This window comes from Melitaea cinxia, chromosome 2, assembly GCF_905220565.1.
Source record: "Melitaea cinxia chromosome 2, ilMelCinx1.1, whole genome shotgun sequence".
NCBI lineage: Eukaryota > Metazoa > Arthropoda > Insecta > Lepidoptera > Nymphalidae > Melitaea > Melitaea cinxia.
Window position 1 is genome coordinate 10808104 of NC_059395.1, and position 14024 is coordinate 10822127.

Sequence of the window (14024 nt, forward strand, 5' to 3'; positions counted from 1 at the left end):
TGATGATGGGATCCCAGAGAAATCAAGGGAAACTCGAAAATTTGCATAACTTTTTACTAGTTGTACCGATTTTGGTGATTTTTAATTTAATCTAAAGCCGATGTTTATTAAGTGGTCATTACATTTAAATTTCATCAAGATTTGATAACAACTTTTTTAATAATCTTTGATAACGCGTATTTACTTCACTATTTTTTCGTCTGCCTACGTTGTATTACTTGTAGATGTAATTGAAGTCGGTTTTTTTTTCGTTTGCGAGCAAACAATTATTATTTAAATTTAAGTTGTCATACAAGCTACTCTGGCAGACATATTTCTACACTAGCTGTGCCCGCGGCATCATCTGCGTGCAATTTGTAATAAATAATAATAAATATCTACAACATACACACACAGTTGTCTGTTCCTAAAGTAAGCAACTTATGCTTGTGTTGTTGGTAACAGCCGACTGGTAGGTATAGCTACATTTTTTTTTTTAAGTTATTGTTCAGTTCGCAGAGTTAAATAAATTTCTAAAATGAAGTAGCCTAAGTTACTCCTTATTACATCAGCTATCTGCCAGTGAAAGTCCCGTCAAAATCGGTCCAGCCGTTTCAGAGATTAGCCGAAACAAACAGACAAGCAAAAATTGTAAAAAATGTTATTTTGATATATCTATCATGTGTAAATCCATATGCATTTAGTAAAAAGCGGTTATTTTAATATTACAAACAGATACTCCGATTTTATTCATTTGTATATAGATAACCGTTCCATACTATTTTTCTTAGCCTTAAAAAATGTTGATAAAGTGAAATACTAATAGTAACTGCTGCTAAAGAACCGCATATGAATTCGTCGTTCTTTTTCTTAAAGAATGTTTTTCATTGTAAATTATAGTCGTGCTTTTGCGCTCACGAAAGGTATATTCTACCTCCCGCTGTCAGTCTATTTATATCACATTTAGTGGGCGAAGCCTTGGGCAGAGAAGAGTCCTAAAGATTTTTAAATAGAATCCAATAGTTTTATTTATTTATTTATGTGTACAAAAATCCACAGCTACATTTTATGTTTCATAAACTAATACAGAGCATCCAAACAAAAGCCAATTTCGGATTTTACATTATTTAAATTACACAGTTAAGATAGACAAAGTTGAGTTGAGGTAGTAAAACACAGTTAGAATAAAAATGAGAAATATATAAAATGTGAAATATCCATGGTCAATAATGTGTAGATTTGTATGTGTAATTTTATATAATTTTTTAATTTTTATTTATTTATATTTATTTATTTTTATTACAAAGTCAGCCCTGCGGTCACCAACCCGCCTGCCCAGCGTGGTGACTATGGGCAAAACAAATAACTTCAGGCTATTTTTGGCGTGAACTTGTGGAGGCCTATATCCAGGAGTGGACTGTGATAGGCTGAATAAAATTAAATGAATTTTTTTTTATTTATTTATACTTTATTGTACACCACAACTAGGTAGGTACATTATCTAAATTGAAATCAATAATTTTGTTGTTTTATTTAAAAATATTCCTAAAATTTACTTTTGCGAATTTGTGATAAGAATTTAAAATCAAGACTGTCATCCTGTCATATTTCAAAGTTTCAAACTGCATTATTTCAAATGCAATAAAATGGACTTAGTGATTTTTTTAACTTGACCATTCAATTGTATTTTGTCGTATTGAGGGATAAGATTAAGACAAAGAAATGAAATCTCGAAAACTTCAACATGTATGGTTAATGGTTTTGTTATACCTAATAAAAATATTATTGTATAATAAAAATTTTAATCTATGAGTTATTTATAATCTATTTTCAAGAAATGTCGAAAACTAGAAATCAGCTGAGCAAATTTTTGTTTTAAAAATCAAATAATATATACCTACCTAGTACCTATAGTTACCTACTTGGTATTGCACCTTAACCCTTTCACCGCCTGAGTCGGATTTATCCGACAAATACTTTCGGGCTTATTCCGCCTGAGTCGGATTTTTCCGACAAAAAACCCTGTGTACTCAATTTCTAAACGTATTATGATGTTTTAGCCTAAAATACATTTTTTTTTTTTGAAAGTTTATCTATTCAACCTTTTAATTAGTATTACAATTCAGATTTACTATATCAAGAAACAAAATAAAATACTATTTCAATTAAGGTAAATTTATTAATATTATCCCGGAGAAAGTGTATTGACTTCCAACGTCTATGTCGTATTTATCCGACAGTAGTGATGAGACATAATGTTAGAATTTATAAGATATGGAATATTCATAAGCAAAAATATTATATTAAATACCAAGTTATTGAATAATAAAGTACATTAAGTACCTATGTAATTGTTATTTAATAACGTGTTGTTTTTGCTCTGTGTAAATCTATATTTTGTAAGAAATTAGCGATTTGGCTATTTTTGAACGAACAACTATAAATGCTAATTCCCATCCCTAGACTGAGTCCTTCATGACGTCACAACCGTATGGAATTTTCCATTATTCCATTAGTGTTGCGCGTGTTTTTGTGATAAAGTAGTGAGTTAGTAAGTTTTACGTTCGTGTTTTTAAAATTGAAATTTACCATGACGACTGCTGAAGAATAAATACGAACTCTAGAAGGTGATGACGATGATGAATTTGTGCCAGACGAAGAATTTGATATTGACGAAGAGGTAATTATATCTTTTATTAAATTGTTTTATTTAAATTTCTCGTGCAGTGAGAAACGGTAATCTTATTTATTCTATCTTCACACAAACTGTGAGAACACTAGTTATACCTACGTTACTCGAGTTTAATCATGTCATGACATGAATGCTCCGACGCTGCGCCGCCAGTGAAGTGATAGGTACCTATAGACATGCGATTTGTGAATGTTTGATTGTAGTAGGTGTATGAATTATAAAATTAGACAAAATATTATTGCGAAATGAATAAGAGAGTAGGTATAATTAATTTATTTTATTCAAAATCCAATAAGCTAAAGTGAAATAATATAGAGAAATCAAAAAAGAAATAGAAATTGCCGACTTATAACAGAACGCCACTAGTGCAGGCAGTGGCGTGCATAAAGTTTGTAGACAGGGTAGGCAGTAAAAAAAAATATGAACACACTGCATTTACTTTCTTACAATTTTTTTATAATTTATTTCAATTTGTTGGGAATAGAGGCTTTTAGATAATTTCAAGAACAAACAAGTAAATTATTGGACACGTAAAGTGCATTTATACGAATAATGCAGGCATACAAATACACGTACAGCAACCAACTGATACCTATCAAACAAATCAGTTACTGGATAGACATAGTGACCTCATAAGGCCGGCACTCAGATAATTTCGTTTGTGTCAAACATAGGAAATCATTGATAACACTATTAATTAGTTACGAAATTGTATGCTTAATGAAAGTACTTGTTTATTTATTAATAAATAAAAAATTATAACGTCATTGTTATTTATGTGTTAAATCGATACGTCTGAACAATTTTTAATTTATCTGTAAAATCGAACATGTTGAATTTCGATGCACTATTTACTTTCATCAAACACACGTCTCGTTACATATTTCACAAGTGAACTTATCACTGATATATTAATATTTTCACTAATAATAAGAACGCACAAACGAAAAATTAAAAGTGAATTGTCATAATATTAGTCTGTGGAATGTTGCGATTACGCGACCGTGTCAAAAATCATAATTATTAGTACAAACGCTATCGAATTCAAGACAATTTAATTTGACAGGCTATTCTTAGGCAGTGCCTAATTTCGGTATTAAGCCGACCAATGTTAAAAACACAATACTTTGTTCGTATTCCATATGACACGCGCGACATTATAAAATTGTAGGATTATATAATGTCTTACTGCCATTGCTAAAATGTGTTATGCGATTATAGGCAGAAGTTTCATAAAAAGCCCGTCGTCGATGCGCACGAAGCGCTGATGTCGCATATATGACGGCGGGTTTTTTTGAAGTGGCTTTAAATTGCATTATGATTTGTCTTTTTCAAAAATATGTATTCAAAAATAATTGTAATGTTCATGTTTTATATATCATTTTTAGTAACATGCCAAGGTAGGCAGTGCCTTTCTGCCTATATGAAATGCACGCTACGGAGTGCAAGCGATCCGAGAACGCCATCACTGTAATTTTACGTGCGGCTCAAGATCAACTAGTCATATTTTGAATAAACGTCGGTTGCGCTGGCGCCGTCTCCGTGATAATACGTGCACACTTTATGATTAGTTCTTTGCTAGTATCTAGTAGTTGTCGATGATGTTATACGACGACGAAGAAATAATAAATATAGTTTTAAAGAACTTTATTTCTCATAAGACATTCACTTAAAATTACATATATTTCAGAAATCAAACAGTGCTATTTGTAGTAGTGGCTATTCAACGAAGAGTGATATTGAATCGATAGGTTATTTTTTTCCATGTCTGTCATAGGTATAGGTATAATTATGAACATCATTTTAATATGTCATACTCGTGCTAAAGACTTAACATGACATCAAGAGACTTTCAGCCCGTGTCCATCTCCAGAGTATTAATTTTTTTATAAAGAAATAACAATCAAGACTGATTAAGTATGTTTAAAGACTGATTAACGTATGTTTGAAGATTAATTTACGTGCGGTACTATACTTAATAAAGAAATTCAACCTTTTATTAAAATTTTGTAATTTTTATTTATTTCATTACTTTGTTTATCGATAACTATACTTTACAACACTATGCAAAATTGTACCTAAAGGTTGCTGGCGCTACAGGCACATATACACGCGTATTATGACATGGCGGTTAAAGGGTTAATGTTAAATTGACAGTTCGTTTAGTTCGTTATATCTTTGCCAACATAACTGGTAATACTGTTTTATGTAGTGAAAATGGCGACTTTGCTACCTCGTTCTTTTAGCCTTGCTGAAATTATCTTTTTGAAAAATGGAACGAAGGTAAGTTATCGATGTAGAATATAACGATGCATTTTTTCTTATTTTACACACGTAAACAGATTTAAGCTATTCGAAATATACTACAACAAATAGCTTTTTCGATGTTTTTTATTTATGTACTTATATATAAAATGTAGGTACATATTGTTTCAAAGTACAATGTCGCGCTAATTTTAAATTTCGGAGAATTCTTTTTGTTACGTAAATGTACTCGATGTAAATTTAGGTAATAAATTTGACCTTGTCATTTTTAGCTCACGGTCCTTACGTCATCAATATTCAATGTTTATTTTTTTTTATATAAGATTTAACAATATGTAATCCGATAAGGTAATCTTACCAAGGATTCATAAAGCAATACTAAAATAAACCTCTAATAAAGCTGATCTATTGTTTACGCTTTATAATTGTTGACTCTCAAATTTTATTCCTATACAGGTTTATATATTAAAAATGTTATAGGTATACTACTTCATTGCAAAATCTAACAATTTGAATTGAATTGAACATTCCTTCTATTTAGAACATGATTATGTCAATGTTTTGTATTATTTTAATGGTTGTAAAACTGTATTATAATAGAATTTGCACTAAGTTAGAACTTGTATCGTTTTACTGTATTTTATTTAATACATATTGATTTAAAGCAAACTTCCTGCTAAATGTTTAAAAAATCAATTCACATTGAAACTATTTCTGGCTACTTATTACACATAGCATTCATTTACTTAAACAATTATTTGTATGTATCCCTCAATAGAATATTTTTATTGTCCCATGAATTAAATGAATTAAAATTGATCTAGAAACAAAAATATGTATAAGTTTTATGATATTGTAAGCATTGGATGGATGTATAGATAAATGTAAAAAAAAATATATAAGGTGCGTTGGGGTAAGGTCGGACTAAATTTTGTTTAATTGGAAGACTTTGCGCAGATATTTTTTTGACATTAAATTATAGTAATAAGCGTTACCGAGTTGTGTATATGTAATTAAGAATGAAACTCTATTTCTTTTACATTTATTCTTGTTTCTCTAAGGATAATTTTTAATGATTTGTAATCAACTAAAGTAAAGGTAAGTTTCTTAAAAGGCAAGGGAAAAATCGGACCTTGGTGGGGATAGTTCGGACTATCTTGTAAAATCGCCCTTATGGGTATTATCGGAAAGCTGATCAAATTCGCATATCCGATCTTTACAAAACCAGTCTAATGTAGATATATATTTTCTGTAGTAAAATTATTTAATACATTATCAACAATTTTATATATTTTCCTTCTGGATGTCCGATCTTACCCACTTAAAGAAATTTTACGTTCATGAGGTTCTCAACCTTTTATCGATACTAACAATTAATTAATTATGAAATATTATCAGATGTTTGACCTGCTGCTAAACGAATTTACCTTCCACTGCACTTCCCCGACGAAAGAATATTTCCATTAAATAAACAAAATAAACATTGTGAACATAACAAATATTTTATAATTAAGTTTCTATTTAAGGATGATAAATAATAAAATAAATCTTAAAAAAAAATTATTATTCTATTCTATACATATCTTATAAACAATTTGGTCCTCTGGCAAAAATATTTTTTTAACATTAAATAATAGAAACAACAAATAATATAATAATATAACTTAAATATAAGTAGGAACTTATAATTTGATGCCAGTGGGCACTTAAGATTTGTCAGTCTTATTCATTATTATTATTTTACTAGTAATAATTAACATCGTTTGTAACAAAATATCTAGAAACTATTACAAACCTCGTTTGCGTAGTAAATTTAATAACAAAAGAAAACAAAAGTATTAAAATAAACTTTCCTTTTCAAAATTAGATGCATATTCATCATTTAGATTAACTATATTCATAATTGTATTGGAAAAATCAAAAACAAACAAAAAAAATCTTGTAAAATCATTTACGTACTTCTCTTGCGAGATTAGAATTATGAAACCAGCTTATTAGATTTTATAACAATAACAATTATAAACTAACAAACATCGTAAAATTAGTTAGGAACTCTTATTGCATGATTAAAATTAAGAAAGTTAGAAGTATTTTCAACTAAACTATCCTATCTCTTTTTAAAAATTAGTATTGTCAATCACAAACATCAATATTTTGAATTCAAAATAGTTATTTTTGAGTGGTAATGATCATTAACAGTGATTTATATAAACGCTGTAAATGTAATTAATATTTCGTGCATGATTATAAATTTAAGTATAATCCAAATCAGATCAATAAACAAAATAAAAAATGACAATAATTATGTTATTAATTTAACGGTTAAAAATAAACCAGTATCAATAATTATAGAATTATTTAAATGATTCACTTATATGGCACTCTAAGCTGCTAACGAAATCAACTTGCAAGCCTAACTTAAGATCTTACTCAAAATAAATATTATCTTCGTCATTCATTATCGTATACTCTTCCGGATTTTCACGAATTTGTATTAGTTCTATTTTCTTAACTATTAAATTTTCAGGTACGGTGTCGTAATCTCTGCGTTTTGGGCTTATAAATTTTACGTTTTCTTTTTTTCCTACTGACTTATAGTAATGAATCGTGTATCCAAGAGATTTAACAGAAATATTTTCTATAACTCCAACATAATACTTCCAAAATTTTTGTATAGTAACGTACTAAAACCGTATCACCAATGCAATATTCTTCATTATTTTGTTCATGTGTTATATTTTTCATTCTCTTTGGTGTATTTTCTTTCCCATCGATCTTATGAATTGTCCCTTTTCGTTTACTATTATTAGACACATCAAAACTTTTATCTATTTGTTTTAGATTTAAAGAGTTATAAGCGGGCGGTCCTACGAATCTGCAATTTTCAGGTTTAAATCGTACGGAAGATAAAATAGTAACTTTATTTTTTGTTGTATTATCGGTTTGACTAAAAGAAGTTGAAGGCGAGTCTAAAGCGATTGTATGTGTATTAATATCTTGATTAGCGTTACTCATTTCGTCATTTAAAGGCACATGGTAAATATTTGTATGCAGCTCGTTGTTATTATCCAAATCAATGCTTTGCTCTTCTATGGTTTCTTTTTCACTGAGTTCAAAAATGTCCGAATCACTATGGGTACTCATATCACCACTTTCTGAAGTTGTACTATCAGATTGTTTTCTTGAATGTCTTTTAGTAATATGTCTATTGCTTTGTGTGTTATTTATTTTAGTTTTAAGAACCTTATTTTTATTATTATTATGTTTCTTTAGTTTAGAAGAACGAGGCATTTGATAATCATGAGAATTAGTTTTAGTTCTTCGATTCACTTTCCTCGTCCCGATGATTTTATTAGAGGGTCCGGGCATCTGAAAATCGGTCTGTGTAAAGCTTTGCTCGTTCTTATTTTTTTGTTTTTTAGCCGTAGTAGTGTTATTAGAGGGGCCAGTAATCTGCGAGGTGCTAAAGTCAGTCTGTATTATGTTTGCATGTCCTATATTTTCTTCTAATAATTTCCGGGTTATAACTTCAGCTCCTTTAGCAACTCTCGTTAATTTTGTTGTTTTTTTATTGCTACCTGGGTTCTGCTGAGTGAGTTTACTCAGAAGAAGTTCTTCAAATGTGTTTGCTAAATCGGTATGTTTTGATTGATTTTTTGAGGCTATGGCGCTATTCAAGATTTCTAAACATAAATTTTTTAAACTGCTTACTACTATCTGTTTCTTTTGAGACGTCAACCATCGTCGGTATGCTTGTGAATCATATTTTTCAGTAGGGATAACATTATCATTAAAGGGATAGATGCCACCTTTTCTGAAACCATTCTGTATAACTTTCGAACTCGTTAGGTGCCACGTTTCTGCAAATATTTCTGCGAAAGCCTGTTTACGTAGTTTAGTGCCAACATTCTGACGTTGCCATTCTATTAGCTTACGATCCCAAATACTTTTAAAAGACTTAAACACCGCTAGATCTAACGGTTGAAGGAGGTGAGATGTGTGAGCAGGCAATTTCAAAATGGTTATATTATTTTCTACAGCTAAAGATATCACAGCTGGATTTACATGCGTACTATGGCCGTCATATATCATAAGTACGGGTCGTTGTTCGCCCAAATTAGGAATGATAATTTTTTGCATATAATTATAAAATATATCTGTCTCTATCCATCCACGTTTGCTAGCTGCATAAGCTATTTCAAACTCATAATCTTCTCTCGCTTCTGCGAGCCATTGTTGACAGACATATTTTCCCTTATAAATAATCAACGGATTCAGTTTCCTGCCAGCAGCATTAACGGTTGTTAATATTGTTATATTTTCTTTTCCAGTTCCTGCAGTTGTTCGGGTACACGGCTTGCCAATAGCACCAACGACTTTTGTTCTACTCGGATCTAATGAAACAGATGTTTCATCTAAATTCCAAATTCGGTTGGGATCATCCAAGTTTAATTCGTTAAGGGTTCGTTTCAACAAATCAAAATACTCGTGAATAACAAATGGATCGGTCATTCTTTTTCGTAGATATTCAACTGGCTGAGGCTTTTTGATAGATAAATTGTGCCGTTTTCTAAAGGCAATAAACCAATCCGGTCCAGGCTGATTATTTATAAAAGGTGTTCTTAATTTATTGTTTTTAATGAATATTGATGTTATTTCAAGGACTTCATTCCTTGATAAGCCCCATCCCCACTTTTCTAATGTACAAAGGCATTTGGCTAATCTTTGCTCCATGTCGTAAGGTATGACAGGTGGTCTGCCAAGAGTTTTGCTCAACATACCAGATTTTTTTAAAACTCTGTCATTCAAGGTCGATTTCGGTATTCCGTAAATAACAGAAGCCGCATAATTTGTAAGCTCACCACTCCTTACTTTTGCTACAGCTATTCGTAAGTCTTCTTCGGTGTATGTCGCTGCCCGTGTAGTCTTACGTTTGTAGTTCCGAGGCATTTTGTATCTGCAAATAATTACTTTATTAATTTCAAGTAAGTTATTTAGACGTAATTTATTAATACAACAAAAAAAAGGTAGGTACATAAAATTATTTTGGCCAAGGTTGGCAACCACTGAATTTACATTGACAGGAAATATTTAGTCCGATGTTAACCGTGTATGGGGAAAGACCGGATCTCAGCCCACAGGCGTCTTCATCAAATCCTTGTCTTTAAAAACTGTTAAAAATTAGTAAAGCTTTGGCACGGTCTCAAAAAAATAACTGAAAATGGTAAATACTCACCAAAAAAATAAACCGCAATATCAGGGGTAATGTCCGGATCTTCGAAAAAGGCCAAATATCACAATTTTCACAAGAATGCTCATAAAACACGTTCTTATACGTCGGACGCACATCGCGGACTGAGGAGACAAGCTCAACAAAATGGCGTCGTACTGGATGTTGCCATCAATGAAAAAAGTGTTCTAATTTAGTAGAAATTTGAATTAACCGGACTTCCCCCGGTTCCGAACTTTCCCCAACGCACCTTACATGGGACATTCCACGCGAAGCGGGCAACTAAAAAATGTCGATGTTTCCGATTTTAGTGATTTTCTAATATGTTATACCTATATATGCCCTCAATACATATGAGTAATATTATTATAGTATATTGCTTAATTAACGAGTTATTAGTGTCGAGTAACCAGCAGGAATGCCCTACTGTTAGTGCTTATACTAAGCATTTAAAAGTTATTTTGAAGTAAACAAGATAGAAAAGTGTTTACGCGATGAAATGAGCTTTGTAATGATATATTTGAAATTTTATATATTTTTTAGAAAAAGATCCATTTAAATTTTTTAATATATTTTTTTTCAAACTGACCAACTAATTTTATTTTTTTTTTCTCAAAATAGTATATAGAAGATACTTGCAAAGTTCTAGAGTGGGCCAAAAAGTCGTTTAGGAGCTAGATCAGTTGTAGTCTTGAGCACAGTAGCCAGTGGTCGCCGTCCGGCCTACATCAGCCGCACAGTATCATTTCACAGAAGAATTCCAAAGTACCTTTGATTGAAATATTTGAACATATGTACATATTCTCTAATTTTAAGCAATACTCTGTGGTCTATATGTAATAATCAGTATATATTTATCACAGACACACATACATTCTTTACTAGCCGAATTTATTCGTATATGAGTGATGAAGCTCTGCAGTTAAATTAAAATTATTTGTGAATATGTAGTATGTTTATAACATATCCGTAAAAACATCATTCAATTTTGAGAAAAACAATATCAAACACAGTATAAGCACCAGAACGTAAACGTATGAGTTTCTTTTATACTACTTTATAGGCTAATTATTATTACTCGTAAGGTAAATAATTTCAGCTAGTATTAAATAGAATTTCAATACCGTAGGATATTATTGAACATAACATAATAATACACTTTATTGTACACCAAAACAGAAATAATACATATCAGATTGATTTTAACTAAGTATCATATATACAATATTTAGTACAACATTATATTAAAAACAAAGATATGCGTGGGTTTAGTAGCGCTAGATTTTATGCAAGACATATGAATGAAAAAAAAAACTGGCCAAGTTCGAGTCGTGCTCGCGCACCTAGGGTTTCGTACAAACAAAATTATTAAAAATATTTTTAGTATATGATGTAACTGTATGCTTTTTGCAATATCTCATTTATCTGTGCTATAAGACGATGCTTCGTACCAAATTTCAAGATTCTGAGTTCACGGGAAGTACCCTAGTACACGACTCGCAAGGTTCTGAACCCTTGCGAGTGTCAAAAATGTGCAGTGATTGCGTTTGTTTAGAAGTGTGATTTTTTCACAGCTCCAAAGAACAGTAGACCTGAGTATTGGATATGAATTACAGCTTGATACCTACGCGTTCCTGAGAATAAGGGTCTTGGCAGATAGATGTACGTTATTGTCAATTAAAAAAAAAAGTAGCTGTTAATCTTGCCGATTATTCTGAGCAGTCTCTACATTCCGGATCGGTCAGTGTTTACGTATAATAATGTTTCTTCAGTCTTCAAAAATGTTTGCACCAACATCTACAGGACTATAATATACCTATAAATATAAATATATATGTGATGTTTTATATATGTATATATACATATATATATATATATATATATATATATATATATATATATATATATATATACTAGCTATGATACCCGGCTTCGCTCGGGAGTTGATATGAGATTACGTGGTAGTTGAAATAAAAAAATAAACTATGACGTAAAAGTAAAAAAAATATATTGAAAACATTTTCCCATTATTTACACTACTTGTTTATAAACAACATTTTTCATTTTATTGTCCGGGCTATATATATACAAATTTTTCGAATTTCCTACTCTTGAGCAAGCTACATATGACCGTGAGAGAAGCAGAATTCTTTGAGGTTGATGCTACAATATTTTAAAGTTTGCCCTTGCGCTTTGTTAGTTGTAAAACTAAAGTCTAATTTAATTGGAAACTGCAATCGTAGTGGAATGCTTCCTTTGTTAGATTATTTATCTTTTAAAATTCTCGATTCTTCAATACTTTTATATTACACTAGCTGTGCCCGCGGCTTCGCCCGCGTTGAAATTAGTGTGTCACAAAGTTTTGCTAGCAAACTTCCAGTGAAACTCTCATCAAAATCGGCTTAGCCGTTCCGTAAACCTTCCTCTTACCAATGGTGGAGTCCTCTCTACAATGTTGAAACCGCATGAAAATCCGTTCAGTAAATTTTGAGCGAATCGATCACATACACTTTTGGGGACTTATAATACACTAACTGTTGCCCGCGATTACGTCCTCGTGGTTATGAAGATATGTATTACTATTAAGATGTTTAACGCAAATTATTATTTTATTTCAGTCACTTGAAATGCTTATCAAACTGAGTAACTTTTTAAAAGGCACAGTTTAGTATAATTTAATAGTTATTTTTATAAAACCTCTCACCACATCTCACCTCATACACCACATTTTTGGTTTTATTTTCAGGCTGTATATGTTTCATACAAACTATCAACCCCAATTAAACCCCCTTAGCGATGGAATATCGTAAAATCCGTTCTTAGCGGACTACGTCTGCTAACTATAATCTACATCCCTGCTAAACTTTATCTTTGTCCAACCTGGATGGATAGACCATCCAGCGGTTTTTGAGTTCTCGTGATGAGTGAGTCACTGATCTTTCTCTTTTATATATATAGATTACGATGTATTATTTGGACACCTCCTCACCATCTATAGAGCATATATTTTAAATTTCAAGTCTCTTACTTCAAAAACCACCACCATTCCCCGTTTTAACCCCAAAAAGGAGTTGATTTCTAAAGATACATTATTTGGACACCTTCTCACTATCTAAAGAAAGTACATTTTAAATTTCAAGTTTCTTACTTCAAAAACATAGGACTTTCATACAAACTTCCAACCCCCGTTTTACCCCCTTAGGGGTCGAATTTCGTAAAACTCATTCTTAGCGAATGTTTACGCCCTAAAAGGAGCCTATCTGCCAAATTTCAAGTTTGTAGGTGTTATAGTTTCGGAGATTTCGTGATGAGCGAGTAAAGCTACCATCCCCCGTTTTAACCCCAAAAGGGAGTTGATTTCTAAAGACACATTATTTGGACACCTTCTCATCATCTATAAGGCATACATTTTAAATTTGAAGTCTCTTACTTCAAAAACATGGGACTTTCACACAAACTTCCAACCCCCGTTTTACCCCCTTTGGGGTCGAGTTTCGTAAAATCCGTTCTTATCGAATGCCTACAACCTATAAGGAGCCTACCTGCTAAATTTCAAATTTGTAGCTATTATAGTTTCGGAGATTTCGCGATGAGTGAGTCAGCGTACCATCCCCCGTTTTAACCCTAAAAGGGGGTTGATTTCTAAAGATATGTTATTTGGACACCTTTTCACCATCTATAGAGCTTACATTTTAAATTTCAAGTCTCTAACTTCAAAAACATAGGACTTTCATACAAACTTCCACCCCCCGTTTTACCCCCTTAGGGGGCGAGTTTCGTAAAATCCGTTCTTAGCGGATGCTTACGTCTTATAAGGAACCTACTTGCCAAATTTCAAGTTTGTAGGTGTTATAGTTT

The 14024-nt window shown here is 31.5% G+C and overlaps 1 protein-coding gene and 1 long non-coding RNA gene across 2 annotated transcripts in view; both read left to right on the plus strand.

The window, feature by feature from the left end:
- The first annotated feature begins 1068 nt into the window (after positions 1 to 1068).
- Positions 1069 to 2539, plus strand: LOC123660427. The gene is made up of 3 exons (XR_006744188.1): positions 1069 to 1144; positions 1175 to 1187; positions 2528 to 2539. It is a non-coding gene; the product is annotated as an uncharacterized LOC123660427 (long non-coding RNA).
- A 2248-nt stretch (positions 2540 to 4787) lies between these two features.
- LOC123664720 (succinate--CoA ligase [ADP-forming] subunit beta, mitochondrial) overlaps positions 4788 to 14024 on the plus strand; it is a 38264-nt gene continuing 29027 nt past the window's right edge. The window contains exon 1 of the mRNA XM_045599222.1: positions 4788 to 4954. Within this exon, the coding sequence (XP_045455178.1) occupies positions 4889 to 4954 (66 nt within the window). The 5' untranslated portion in view covers positions 4788 to 4888. The remainder of the gene's footprint in view (positions 4955 to 14024) is intronic.